Source organism: Homalodisca vitripennis, chromosome 8 (genome assembly GCF_021130785.1).
Source record: "Homalodisca vitripennis isolate AUS2020 chromosome 8, UT_GWSS_2.1, whole genome shotgun sequence".
Taxonomy (NCBI): domain Eukaryota; kingdom Metazoa; phylum Arthropoda; class Insecta; order Hemiptera; family Cicadellidae; genus Homalodisca; species Homalodisca vitripennis.
Window position 1 is genome coordinate 98,575,133 of NC_060214.1, and position 15,246 is coordinate 98,590,378.

General features: G+C 36.6%; 1 protein-coding gene across 2 annotated transcripts; it reads right to left on the minus strand.

Moving 5' to 3' along the window:
* Positions 1-9,306: 9,306 nt before the first annotated feature.
* Positions 9,307-15,017, minus strand: LOC124367793. Of its 2 annotated transcripts, none has more exons than XM_046824909.1 (2): positions 14,911-15,017; positions 9,307-11,695 (listed from the first exon to the last, which is right to left on the minus strand). In XM_046824909.1, the coding sequence occupies exon 2, from the start codon at positions 11,690-11,692 to the stop codon at positions 10,466-10,468; it is 1,227 nt and encodes a 408-aa protein (XP_046680865.1). In that variant the 5' UTR covers positions 11,693-11,695; positions 14,911-15,017; the 3' UTR covers positions 9,307-10,465. The 2 variants fall into 2 exon arrangements, with proteins under 2 accessions (XP_046680865.1, XP_046680864.1); XM_046824908.1 differs by having other exon boundaries at positions 14,862-14,989.
* Positions 15,018-15,246: the final 229 nt, after the last annotated feature.

The window sequence follows — 15,246 nt, forward strand, 5'->3', positions numbered from 1 at the left end:
TTTAAATTCGGTACTAGACACTTGGTAACTATTTTAGATCTCTATTTTAAATTTAAGTTATTGATAATTCATTTAAAAATTTAATATTTTTCTTCAAATAAAAATTTTCGAACCAACCAATTTAAAACTCAAAAGAGTAGCAAAATGGTACTTTGGGATTATACCGACCACACCCGCATGAAGAACATAAAAATATAAATTTATAGAAACAAACATGTTAGAACGAAAAAAGAACTCTTTAATTACAATCAATTAATCACAGACTTACAAGCGTTTCCAGGTATTGTGATCGGTATTGTTGTCGCTGTTATCTTATCTTTCTCGAGAATCCCGATTACGGCAGGCCGCACGGCATCACATGATTATTTAAGTTTTTTGCACGGTACATAATTGCCTTTCCATTACAATTTAATTTATATTTCTGATCAGCCCCTCTAGGATTTGATATTTTACTGATAGGTGTACACTATCTCGAGGGATGTTTTTCTTTCGTTGACATCAGCGCGGGGCAGCACCGAAGGCATCGAAGCCCGCGCTGATGGACGGAGGCACTCGCATTTTGTGTGGCGGAGTGTGATCAAGAATAAAAACAAGTTTTTAGTGTTTTTTTTTTCAATAAAGAGTTTAGTTTTTGTTTGTTAATGTTTGTTTTTGTCGAATTTTTGTATTTGAAGAAATGTACGGGTAAAACACGGAAGTACAAAGCGACGCACCAGCTGAACTGGCGGCGAGACTGCAATCACGTTATCTACTAGACCGCTCGACTTTGACCTCTGTCTGAGGATCGGGAGGGGTTTGCGATAAGACAATTCCTGTTTTATATTGACGAAATATTGTTCTACGCTAATCTAGTAATCAGTAGAAGCAAAATGTCAAATAACGATTCATGTCTGGGTGTGGTCGGTATAATCCCAAAGTACCAGCAAAATTATTATAAAAATCAGCTTAATATAATATTATTTACTGTTGTTATTTCTTTAATTGGTAGCCTAAAATCCTTAAATATATTTTAAATTTTCTTCTAAGCTCTTTTTACTGTCAAGGAAGCTCTAATATTCTTATTAAAGGTTTCATAGTGCTAAATTAAATAGTGATAAATTGTTTCTACATGGTTAGAATGTAAAAATTATTGTCTTGTTATTATTATTTATTTAAGTATAATGGTTGAATATTCTTAAGATCCTATGAAACTGTAATTTTAGATTTCTTACTATAGCCTTTATCAAGTATGATCAGTAGATTGGTTTTGACGTACATGTAACAGAAGTACATGTTCAATACGTCAACGAAAAGATTAGCACCATAATATAATTGTAATTCAAATTACAGAAAACATGAAATTGTTAAGTATACGAAACTTTTTACAATCAAATTCTAATATTTGTTTATTGCAAGAAAATCAAGCCTTTTTTTAAATTACATATGATGGAATGAATTTAAATTTACTGTTTTAATTAGAAATTACCTAAATAGTTTATTTTATATATTCAAGTTTTTTTACTTTTACTTCTTAGGGTTTTATAGTGTTCTAAATAATATAGTAGGAACTTTCGTATGTAATACCCTCTAACCCTCAGGGGCGGTCTTACTTTCGAGGCCGTACGGGTAGTGGCGACCCCGAGGTACCCTAGCTAATGCTCCAGATCCCTTCTCTTCTTGTTCTGGAGGCCTATGGCTGGCACACTTTTCTATGTGTCAGCCTATCTCTCTTCTTCACTCTCTTCTATCTGAGGTAAAGTTCCTCAACTCTTCGATCTAGTTTCCCTTTCATTTCTCCCACTAGGGGCCAAGCCACGGTGGAACAGCGTAGGCCAGGGCTGAATGGCTGGTGGCAAACCAGTCTTTACTATGCGGACTCTGGACACCGGCGACCCTCCAGTTTAAAAGCAGCTTACCCAGGCATGCGGGGCTCTGTCTGGGTTGACCTTCCATTCCCTAGCTTCTCGTGGGAACAACATGAAAAGAAACAAAAACAAAAATCAAAACCAACCAACCCTTGAAACAGTTCCTGAAGCTGTTTCTAACCTACCTCTTCCTGCTGAGGTAGCTCCTGAAGCTACCTCGCACATACCACCACCTGGCAACACAACTCAAGAGGTTGTTATGCCAACATCCCTACCTTCTCCTCAACAAAGTGCCTTAGGAACACAGGAGGTTCCATTGCACACTGAAGCTCCCATGCATGGCAAGGCTTTATCTGAGGAACGCAGTACAAGCGCTGAGGAAGCAAAATCCCTTCAAGATGTAGAAGATCAGCTCCTCAACAGCCCAAGCACTCCCATGTCTACAGGTACGCTGGATGATGCCACAGAGCAACTCGGCAACCTCAGAATGAAGAGGCCCAATCTCACCACTGCTCAAAGAAGAGAAGCACTAAAGGCTAAACTTCTTGAAAAGGGTGAAGCTTTTGACCCTTCCAAGTGGAGGAGGGGGAAAAAGAAGAAGAAAAAGAATCCAGAACGGCAGGAGGTCTCAACTCCGGGCCCAACTGCGGGTACCAAGGCGGGGGTGGGGTCGGCCAAACGCCCCAGAGGCACCTTGGTCACCCCGCCCTCCGCTGAGGGACCCGCAAAGAAGGCTAGGAGGGAAACCCAAAAGCCCGAAGCCCACGATCCCGAGGCCTCTGGTAGCACACCCAAGGCTACCTACAGAGAGGTCGCAGCGATCAAAATGGCCATAGCCCTCGAAGGCTACCCGGAAGCGAAGCTTAGTGCAGAGCAAGGAGAAGCCATCGAGGACGCAATTATGGAAGAAATCCAACCCCTGGAGTATGGTTCCGTTCCATCGTTTGCGGGCACCTACCTAGAGAAAGGTGTTTTAATTGCTTCCTGCATCAACGAGCACACCAAACGTTGGCTGGAAGAAGTTATTCAAAGAATAAAACCTCTGGGAGATGACATCTCTCTGAGAGTGGGTCTGCGTAAGGACATCTTGAGGTCCACTAGGGTGTTTTTCAGAGCTCACCCGAAGCTTCTGAAGAAGACACCTGAAAAGGTACTTGAGATGTTCAATAAGCAGAACCCCAACCTGAATGTAAACGAGTGGAAAATCCTTCCATCCAAGCCAGACCCGAAAGGTTACGGATTCGTCTGCTTCCTGGACGAGGTCTGCTACAAGGCTGTGAAGGCTTCCAACTGTAGAGCCAACTTAGGACTCTGGCAGGTCTCAATTGTCTCCTCGACAGTCAAGGACAATGGACACGAGTTCTATAAATCAACCTCCAGCACAGTAGGGCTGCCTCGGCAGCCTTCTGCCAGTTCTTCCTCCAGGAGGGATTTGATCTGGCATTGATTCAAGAACCATGGCTTCACCAAGGGAGAGTGGCGGGTCTAAATGAAACCAAAGGTAAGTTAATTTACTGTACCTCTCTAAGGAATGTCAGAACCTGCATCCTGTTGAAGAGAGGCTTGGATTTTATAACCCTCAACGAATTCTGCTCCAGAGATCTCACTGTGGGCACACTGACCTGGAAGAATGGAGGCATAGTGCAGAGCACAATTGTAGGCTCCGTATACTTGCCATATGATGCCAGGGAACTCCCTCCATCAAGAGACCTAGAGCTCCTGGTGGAAGAAGCACAAGCCAGACGTCAACAACTTCTTCTAGGTTGTGACGCCAACGCCCATCACTCTGCTGGATGGGGCAGCACCAACACTAACCCCAGAGGTGAGGCACTTTTACAATTTCTTCTAAGTAGGGACCTATTTATATGTAATAAAGGTAACCGCCCTACGTTCGCAACACGAATTAGACAAGAAGTTATTGACATAACAATCTGCACACAAGGTATACTTGGAATGGTTGATAAGTGGCACGTAAGCGAAGAGGCCTCATTATCGGATCACAGGTATATCCGCTTTAACTTGCAAGATGAGGCTGCAGAGGTCCTCTATCGCAATCCCAGGAGGACTGACTGGTTGGGATATAAGTCTGACCTTCAGTCACAGTTGGGATCGGTAGGCGGAAGGGTGCGATGTTTCACAGACATAGATCAGATAGCTTCTGACCTGCAGAATGCTATAATCAATACCTTCCACGACAATTGCCCATTGCGACGGGGGAAGAGTCGAACCAATACTAAGTGGTGGACTGCGGACCTCGCTCGCAAAAGGGCTAATGTCAGGAAGCTGTACAATCAATGCAAAAGGAGCCGTATCTGGGAGTCCTATCATAGAGCTCTAACAGAATACAGCCTAGCAATTAAAAAAGTAAAACAAAGTTCCTGGAGGCAGTTTACACAGAAGGTAAATGAGTTAAGCGCGGCAACTAGACTGCAACGCTTACTAGCCTCAAGTCCAACCGGTCACTTGGGATCTTTAAGGTCCCCCAGGGAGGTCAACACACTTCCGGGTCTAGTGATAGCCTCAAACTTCTCCTTGAGACTCACTTCCCTGATTGTATCTTTGAGAATGACGACACTGGAACGTCTGGTAACCACGAGGCAGGCTCACGGCCAAGAGCTTGTCGTGGTAGCTGGGCCATTGCCAGAAGGATTGTCACTCTCTCTAAAGCCAAATGGGCAATTTCTAAATTTGCCCCTTTCAAATCTGCAGGAGGGGATGGAATCTTTCCGGCCCTGCTTCAACAAGGGCCGGAGAATCTCCTTACCCTTCTATGTGAACTATTCAGGGCGAGCCTAGCCTATGGGTACATACCACAAGTCTGGCGTCTCAACAGGGTGGTCTTCATCCCTAAAAAAGGGAGAGCGGACTACTCTGTCCCTAAATCTTTTCGTCCCATCAGTTTATCTTCGTTTCTACTGAAAACATTAGAAAGACTGGTGGAGAGGCACCTGAGAAAGGGAGTTCTCTCAGACACTCCCCTTCATCGCAACCAACATGCATACCAGCAAGGCAAATCCTGTGAATCAGCACTGCACCAACTAGTCAGTAGGATTGAGGATAGCCTGTCCGCCAAGGAATTGGCATTGTGCACCTTCATAGACATTGAAGGAGCTTTCGACAATGCCAAATTCACTGCAATGGTAAGTGGAGCACAGCGACGTGGCCTCGAGCCAGCTCTGTGCCGGTGGCTTAGGGCCATGCTGTGCTCCAGACGGATCAGGGCCGATCTCAATGAAGTATCGCTTGTGATCGCACCCACAAGAGGATGTCCTCAAGGAGGCATCCTGTCACCTCTACTGTGGAATCTAGTAGTAGATGGTCTACCTGAGGACCTTACTAACAACGGAATCTATGTCCAAGGATATGCAGACGACATAGTCCTTATGGTACAGGGAAAATATACAAAATATACATATGTTTTTATTTAGTACAAAATTGTTTATGTTACTATTGTTATTATTACTTTCATTCAGTTGTGTGTGAGTCCGAAGATGTACTCATTGAGTACGAAAGGCCTCACAAAAATAAAAAACTTTTATGTTATTGGAGAGTTTGTTTGAATTAATATATCATTTCCAATAAGGCAAGAGCTTCAAGAATGTATACAAATGTTGTTGTTGATATCATGAATACCAACCTTCAACATGTACACAACTGGTGTCAGGGAGAGGGACTGAAAGTAAATCCCTCTAAGACAGTAGTTGTACCATTCACTAGAAAAAAACCCAGAGTCTCTTTCTAGGCTGAAACTCGCATCCACTCAGCTGGAGTGGTCAAAGACAGTCAAATATTTAGGACTGACTCTAGACCATAAGCTTACGTGGAATGATCATCTTAATAATATCCTGCACAAAGCAAAGTGGGCGCTCATGACGTCCAGAAGACTTGCAGGAATCTCATGGGGCGTAAAACCCCATATAGCACTATGGCTTTACAAAGCAGTTGTAAGGCCTCAAATCACTTATGGTTCATTAGTCTGGTGGACAAAGGTGAATCAGGTAACTGCCAAAGCCAAGCTTGAAAGCTTACAAAGGCTTGGCACAATCTTTGTAACCGGAGCATTCAGGAGCAGTCCCTCAGCGACCCTCGAGGTGGCTTTCGGACTTCTACCTCTTGATGTCCATATAAAAGCTGAAGCGCGTAAGTCAGCTTATCGGCTGATGGTTGCTGGCTTGTGGAGGAATGGCGCGTCTAACGCGAGCCATGGCGCCATCACTGAAGCTGTAAACCCAAGCGCTATTCTCGAAATGGTCTCCGACACAATGAGAACGGAGTTCGTATTCAATAAGCCATTCTCTGTTGACTTCTACTCCAGAGATGAGTGGAAATCGCAAGATAACATCCCAACAATAAGAAAGAGCTTTGTCTGGTACACGGATGGCTCGCTTATTAAGGGTAGAACTGGATATGGACTGTTTAGTCAATCCCCTAGAACTGCCCTTAGCGGCAGTTTGGGTCGGAACTGCTCCATATCTCAAGCCGAAATCTATGGTATCCTAGCCTGTGCCAACCTAGGCCTCACCAGAAGGTACCAGGGAATGAACATCTGTATAATGTCAGACAGTCAGGCAGCTCTTAAAGCTCTTGACTCCAACAGCATTTCATCCAGGCTTGTGTGGGAGTGCTTTAACACTCTCTGCAAGCTTGGATCACGCAACTGTGTGCGTCTTGGTTGGGTACCGGGCCACACAGGCATAGGTGGCAACGAATGCGCCGACAGGCTTGCCAAAAGCGGAGCAAGCATGCCATACACCGGTCCAGAACCAAGTTGTGGTATAAGCAAGTCAGCCGCTTACCAAAGTATAAACAAATGGTCCAGGAAGACACACCGCTTGCGGTGGCAGAGTCACCAAGGACAAGCACTCGGCAAAAGACTGCTTGCCGATTCTAGCTCCGGATTCACCAGATGGCTGATGGGGCTGGGCAGGGATCGGGTTAAGCAAGTGATTGCCTTGATCACTGGACACGGCCACTTCAGGAAACACCTAAACACTCTAGGTTTACGAAATGAGGACTCGGAGTGTAGACTCTGCAATAAGTCTGAAGAGACTGCAAAACACATAATACTGGACTGTGAGAGACTGGGAGCAAGGAGAAGGGCTCTTTTCGGTGATAAACAACCAGGCGACGAACCAGATGCTAGTATCGGGGAAAAGCTTCTTAGCCTAATTAAGGGCACGAAGATAGGCTTACCCCTCTAACATCAAAGGGGCACACAATAAGCTCAGGTTGACGTGTGAGGATCTATGAATCCACCCCAATATCCCAAAGGAAAAAAAAATACCCTCTACATTACTATAACTCCAAACATCCAAACTATATTTTTAATTACTCTAAAGCGAATTCTTCTTGAATCGAATAATATTATACGTTTAGTTTTAAAACTTTGCTCTGCTATGGTTGATTCCGTATCTTTGTGGATGTCAAATGTATTGCCTTCCTAATGTGAGGCACAACTAAGTGAAATTTTAAAGACTACTTGCATATGCCTAATAACTTTATTTTATCTTATAAACAAATCATAAGTTTTCATTGCGTTGTATAACTGTGCTTGAATCAGCAGAATCTAATCTTGCCGGACTGTTTGAATATTTTATAATTTGCATGGTAAACAAAACGCTAATTATTACCAATCTTGCTCAGTTACACTCGCCTACGAATATGAAGTATTCATGTTGGTGATACATTGACACAGTACATGAAATTTAATTAGTTAATCAACCATAAAGTGTGCCTTTTTGCATGGTTGCAGTATTACTAGTATTATAAAAATATAAGGCATATTTGTTTTCATAAATGAAGATTTTACGTAGAATTAATATTTTTATTTTAAGTTACATTTCATTTGTTTCAGTTGGGCGTTAAAATCGTACTTAACATACAAAAAACTCGTAATATTTATTTGTAGGCATTTTTTTACTTAAAATTAGATCGAAAATAGGACAAATCGAATTAGATGTAGGCCTATACAAAATCTCTTTTCACTGACGAAAATTTCAAAAATATTAAACGTGGTATACTATAATTTATCTTTTACGTTTACAAATGTAATTAACTATAACTAGATAATACATTTGTTTTCCTATTTTTAATATACCAAGTAATAAGATGCATTGCGAAATATTATAAAAAGACTGTTATGCAAACAAACATACAATTAGAAAAAATCATTCTATTGAAATCCTGTATACAGTTAAAGTATCGTCTATATCTAGTGATGATTGATGAAAATCTGGATTTCTGTATGTATTTCTGTAATGTTTAGTGAACAAAATATTATTGATAAAAATAAATTTTATTTTTAAACCATTTTTTATTTAGTTTTAATAAATATTATTAGTATTGGATTTTACAAAACCAGAACATCTCAAGTATTGGTAAATCTAAGTAAAACGCACAAAGTGTATTTACCAAAAGTTGCAGAATTTGCCAGATGTTTTTCAAATTACTATCACTATCGTCAAAAATTCTGTAAAAACTAAGTTTCTTGGTATTCACCAAACTAATATTACAAGATAAACCCTAAAAACAATCTATATAAGATATCACGCTGATTAGTATGTGAATAGTGTTTTAAAATTTACAGATTCTGCATTAAAGGAAAATTTCAAATTTGTGTAGTTTATTGGACTTTTGCATTCCCATTGACAGGCTTTTTATTTTTCAAAAGAGGGTTTTAAGGATTTTTCGCTGTCCAAGAGGCAACCGTAAGGATCTCTGCGATATAATAACATTTAAATACTATCATCCCTGTATTAATATACCACTAATTAATATCTTTTAGTTAGAAAAACAACATTCCACTTATCTCTAATCATTCATTAAGAATTATATACAACAAAGCTAAACAATATAGTATCAGAATTTTATGTTACACTTAAATTCTTAAGAGTGAACCAAGGTTGTTTAGCTGTAATTTTAAGTAACTAAAACAACCCCATATTTAAGGTATACTTGCAAGCCATGGAGTTGAAGAACTTTCTAATCCCTTCGTGAAGCATTATAATATGGCGTTGTTAATTGATTGTTTGTAGTCAAGTCTCATTAACATATTGATTTTGCAACAGCACTTGTTTCTTTCATATTAACATAAAATATACACAATTTGTTTATTCAACAGCTAATAATCATCGATATTCAGCAAGTTCTGATGTCATGTATGGTTTTGTTTCGCCACGTTATTGAGGTTCGTGCACTCCAGGCCTTCGTAAAGGAAGGTAAGGAATGAGGAGTGGTACTTACTGAAACATAACTTTAAAAGACGTCTCTGGCCACACGCGAGTCTAAACCATTACGCCTCTGTTCCTATTTGAGGTATTGGTATATTCTTTCAAATATAATCTTTTTTATTACTTCAATACACTAATTTATTATTGAGTAAGAGAAGTCTTTTGTACCAAAATAAGCTTTCCAACCTTGTTCCAGTGTCCTCATGGATTAAAGTGTTAGCTGATATACATCGTCATATATAATAAACTTTTTTATTTTAATTTCTCTGCAACAGTTACATAAATTTCAGCTTTACCTTTACAACAAATACATTGATACAATAACACTATATCAACTTTTAAAATGTTCAATAACACTTATTTTTTATTGATAAGTATTTACTTAAAATTTTCACACAGTTTCTAAGACGAGTTCTTGTACATTGCTCTTGATGAGTAATTCAACAGTTTATTTACTTTTAGCCTTGTAAAGTGCAATCAAACAAATGTAATTAAGAACCATAATTATATACTTAAACATAAGGATATTGCATTATTTCTAGAAGTTGACACAAACGGTCAGTTTTGAGTGTCCTAAACCCACTTTTTACTCTTAGAGACCGCATAAAGACCAGTCAGCTGCAGAAATGTTGTAAACTTGTCCTCTTTGAATTATAACTTCCGTGGTTAGGACCCTGAGTGCATGGATGAGGTAACTCGTACTATACAGATATATCTAAGGACATTATAACTTGAGAAGTCAACTCATTATCAGTTTGTGGTCTTACGCTTGTGGGCTCACTGATTTGATAGATTATTCTCAGGAAGCGTTACAACACACACACACACACACACACACACACACACACGTAATGTTGTGTTTAGGGCTTCCCCCTATGGAAACATTAGTTAACTTCCTGTATCTAAACGTGAGAATAGCGCTTATACATTATGAATGTTTCACATGGATCACGTTTTGTTATAATTCAGGTTTTGTTATAATTCACCTAATTTTATTCCATACACCGAGACAGACATCTAACTATGTATGTATTCATTATTGCACTATGTTTCTATAATATTTAAAGACGGTAAGTATTTTTATGATAAAGTTCACAAATTTATATTTACAGACTTGGGTTTTAAATCATAAGATTTAAAACACAACTGTATTAACTCTTCTGCAAAATACATTCACCAGTAGTGGTGTTCATTGGTAACTTCCTTACCAAAAGGAGTTGCTGCACAGTCTATAGTTTTTTGCATAGTCTATAAATTTGCCCTGATTAAGAGCTGAGCAATGGTGAGATTCTTGGTAAAATATATTTGATATAAAACTTTAGTTCTGGAGAAAAGTACAAATACATTTGATTGACTACTGGTATTATATGCTTTAAGCTAAATTGCACATCCCTACAAGTTTAACACCCAATGCTGAAACTGCCTTATAATGGTTGGAAACTGTTTCCAGTAATGTTTTCCCTTTAACTTTGCTTCTAAGAAATCACTATACTCAAGGACTGAATTATCCTCAGAGCGAAATTCCACATCTCCAAAATCATAGTCATCCTCCGTGTCAGAAAACATTGCTGGCATCAGCTGACAAAGGATGAAAATGAAAAGATCGCTGGAAGATTTGAAACCATGATTTAGTTCTTCTAATGTCAATCTCTCCATGCAGCCGAGATCCCGCAAAGAATTGTTCAATGTCTGAAGATAAACCTTACAGAGATCTTGTAATCTGTAAGCCCTCACTACTTCATCAGCACTGCTCCAGAAAAAGAACAGAAGATCGAGTACTGGAGAACTGTATCTTGAGAATTGAAAGTCTATGAACTTCACGTCCAATATTTCTCCGAAATCATTAGTCTTGAAGAGCATGTTATTAATCCACAAATCTCCATGGTTTAAAACATTCAAACCTTCATCTTTCGTTCTATGAATGTCCACAATTGACTCCCAAAGATTCTCAAGGTTTCTTAGGAGAAACTCTGCAAGATCTCCATGTCCATAAGTTTCTTTGGCAATCCTTGCAACAGTTTTCACGCAATATTCTAATACTGTTTTCAGAACACTCATCATATTTTCATTAAATAGAACTTCTTTCCCCATATTTTCGACAATGCTTGGCTCCTCACGGTGCAGGGAAACAGAGGTGGCATGACACTTCGCTATGGTGACAACTACATGTTTACAGTACTTGAAATCAAGATTTTTTAACTTATCACACATTTTGTAGCCATCTTCCATGAGATCTTTAAGGATTAAGGTGCTCTCAGTTGGACTTTTGAATGATTTCGGTGCCAATTGAAATTTTAATTTTTCATAAAACTTTGGAAAAAACGTATTATATATTTGTATCTCTTTCTGATATAAATCTCCCTTCATGGATATCGTACTAAAGAAACCTTCTTTTACCGGTATTTTCACAATAAATGAAAATGAAAGCAGATTTTGTGAGTTAGTAGCTTTGTAATGTACTTTGACTCTGTAGATATAACTTAGGTAGTTGTGACCAGGAGGCACAGCTGGCCTCACGAAGAACTTGACGATTGATATAATGGGCTCCTGACTTTCCTCTCCTTGAAGAATAGCTTCTAGAAAGGGTTCATTTATCCACTCTGGAATGGGTGTGTCCATTTCCTGAAACATAAAGTCAATATGTAACCAGAATAAAATAATTTCAAGGAGAGTAATTAACAAATATTTCAATGTAATTTTTTTCGAATCTATGTTGTAGATCCATTTGCTTGTTATATGTAACTATTATATTCTAAAATTATTACTAATATATAACTTTTGTAGACCAAATTTAATTATTATCTGGTCAGATCAGCTACAACAATGCCTGCAATGATAATAGTGTAAAATTAAATATAATTAATAATAATACTATCGACGCTATCGCTTAATTATTTTCATAAAATAATAGTACCAAACAAATTTTGCAAGGATTTAAATTTATTTTTAACTATGAGAACGTAAGAAATACCTACAATGGCTCGTCTATGCTGCATATTCAATTTTTTAGGACATCATTATTTAATAGTATATTCCTAGTTACCACATCCTAAGCTTCTAATTCCCTTTAGGATAACATAAAGAACTAGAGTGATTGGCAGTACTCAATTCAGCTTCGAAAAACTCTTCTTATATCGGGTAACCGAGGCCACGAAGAACGATTGCATGGACCTATGTGAAAGCGGGAAGAATAAAATGAATTAATAAGTGGGGTAAAAATTTAAACAGATTTAATGTATGTTGTTATGCAAAGTAAAATGTTTATTTTAAATTTTGTTAACTCCTTTTTACGTGGTAAAATTTACGAAATGGCCATTTTGAGCAAATTTCAACTCTGTACTCGTGTACTAATTAGGAAGTTATTTTTCATTTTTTCTAGTTAAAATTAATTAGTAATTATTTATTACAGTTTGAAAATAAAAAAATAATAATATAAAATTAAATACTTACGAAAAAAATAATTATGGAGGAAGATAAAAAATATATTTAAAATGAAAATTATTGATTAAATGTTTTGATAATTGGTAATCTGTAGAGTAATCAAAACAAATTGGCTATTTCATTAGAGTGAGAAGAGAAAAAGAAGTAAAGGAAAACTTTCCTGAAATATTTTAGAAAACAGGAAAGAAATTATGAAGTTTTTAAAACATATATTAAATTGAACTGATATTAAGTAGCAGGTGACACATTTAGCTAATGGTTACTGAAGAGGTATAAACATTTGTTTATACTTGAGTTTTAGAAAAAATAAAGCAAAGATGAAGTTTTTTGTCTAACTTTTACTACGTGCTAAACCACTAACGAATTTAAACGTATTTAAAAACTATCATAAAGAACAAAACTTGTGAATGATTCCACGTAGGATATTTGAAACAGGCTCCGTTGACATTGTGTACCTTATGAAGTTTTTATTGTAAGCTAAGGCAAAACCAATTGATAAACCACACTTCCTCTTATACAGGGGGAACACAAGCGGCGGAACGATATGTTTTTTTAGAGGAGTAGTCTTTTTAACCTTACGAATACTTATTAGTATATTTTATTGGCCAGGATAAAATTGAAAACGTATTATAGAACAAGATATATTTTAGGCCCGAAGTAGTCGCTTTTTAATTTGAGTTAGGTTTTAAAATCCAGATATGTGTTTATGTTCTTAGATTACGAATGTGTGGTACCGCTAATAAATGAGACCTTGAGTGAATTTAAACGACCGGAATTGACACTTTTTGATAGAACTAACATTTTAGTTATACGCTAATATATACAAAATTTCATCATCGAAACAAAAACGCAAACTAAAACTAATTATTTGACTAAATACCGTAGACTAGAAGTAATTTCAAAGAGCGGAAGATGTTTTTTAATAGAAGTGGGGTTTTATTTATATATATTTTTTTCTTTCTTGACCGAGGTTCTAGGTAAATTCAACAATGTTATAGGAAATACCCTAGGAAAAAATGTATTTATAAATACGGAAATTGATGCGATGTAACAAAACATAAAATTGGACCAGTCCGAATTTCATTTAAATCTTTGCTTTCCTAACTATGGATATTAAAATACGTTTACGTTTCTTTAAAAATATCATTGGGCTCCAGAATGTTGCATTAAAAAATTGAACTCGGTTTTAAGAATTTAACTGCTAGTAAATAATAAAAACTCAGAAGTTAAAAAAAAATTATATTTACAACGAACTTATTACTATTAAGTATATCATTTCACGTATATTACTTTATATAAATAATTGTTATGAATATACAGATAATTATTCATTCTTATGAATTATTTATCTTCTACCTGCTTCGTTATGGAACTTTTGGACTTATTTCTCATATTACTTTGAATTTTTTTCTCATTTTCAAGTCAAGTGATAAATTATAACACAAAATGTTCATGACAACTGAGTGATTGTATTTATATTCAATTGGATTGGGTATTAGGTACCAACACTGCAAAACTCAATTGTAACTACAAAATAAAAAACGAGATTTAAAGGAGCGGATCTGAGGAAGAAGTGATTGGTCAAATGAAAATCCTCGGAAATGGCACTCGACAGTTTGTGAACAGTATTTAAATCAAATAGAATCGTATGGGACAAACTTTAATGCTACTGCTACGGTAAAAGAAATGATTGATAGTACATATATTAATTTATAAACAATAAGATAATAATTAATTCCTAGATGAATTTTTATTTTAGCTAGCTTTATATGACTACTTACAATTTTAAAACATATAATGTCACACAATCCTTTAATGTAGTATGTTCAGCCACGTTCCACAACTTGGTTATCCGTTATAATATATAGTGGTTGAGTTATTTAATATTAGTTACTAATAATTAAAATTGTACCTGGCTCGACTAAAGTGACACTATATGGAGTAAATAATGGAGGTTTTAGAAATAAATTAGAAATAATTTAAAACTGCAGTATATTTTTACTGAGGAAAAAAACCTTAAGACTTTACCAGGCTACTATTTTAATTTTCAAAATAAAACACGTTTAGTGATTATTCTAGTTACAGTTCTTTATAAGTATAGGAAATATTAAAATAATCTACTTAATATCTAAAGCAGATTATTTTTAAAAATATAAACATAAATATTATGATCATAGACCAACCGAACCGTTTTTATTTTAAAGCATTTCTCTCTCCGGACTTATAGAAACCTAGGAATAGTTTTTTTATGGTTTTTGTGTAGCCCGTTGACATCAATTATATAACTCTAAGAGAAACTTTACTTTGGAATGGTAGTTTACAAGAATTAAACTTAACAATAACTTACCTGTGGTTTAAATCTAACCCGTATCAATTAATTACAGAAGGAAACTTACAAAATAAGACCATTCTTCAACACGTTAAAGTTTGTACTGACACCAGATACCTTACAAGAGATAGCGTACCTAAACAAATAAGTGGTATATCTTCTTTTGATTTCAATATTTAAATTTGCTACTCCAGCTATCTCTGTTTTTGCAGCACATTTATACAATAAAATTTATGTTGTTTTTTCAAAGATAATTATGGACAATGGGTCGTAAATGAAGGGAAAAAATTATATTTTTAATAAATAAATATACATATATTAATAACTTATAATTGGATAAAATATGTTTCTATTTTTGATATAGTAACATGATGTTTATAAACTTATATAGTCGAAATTTGAG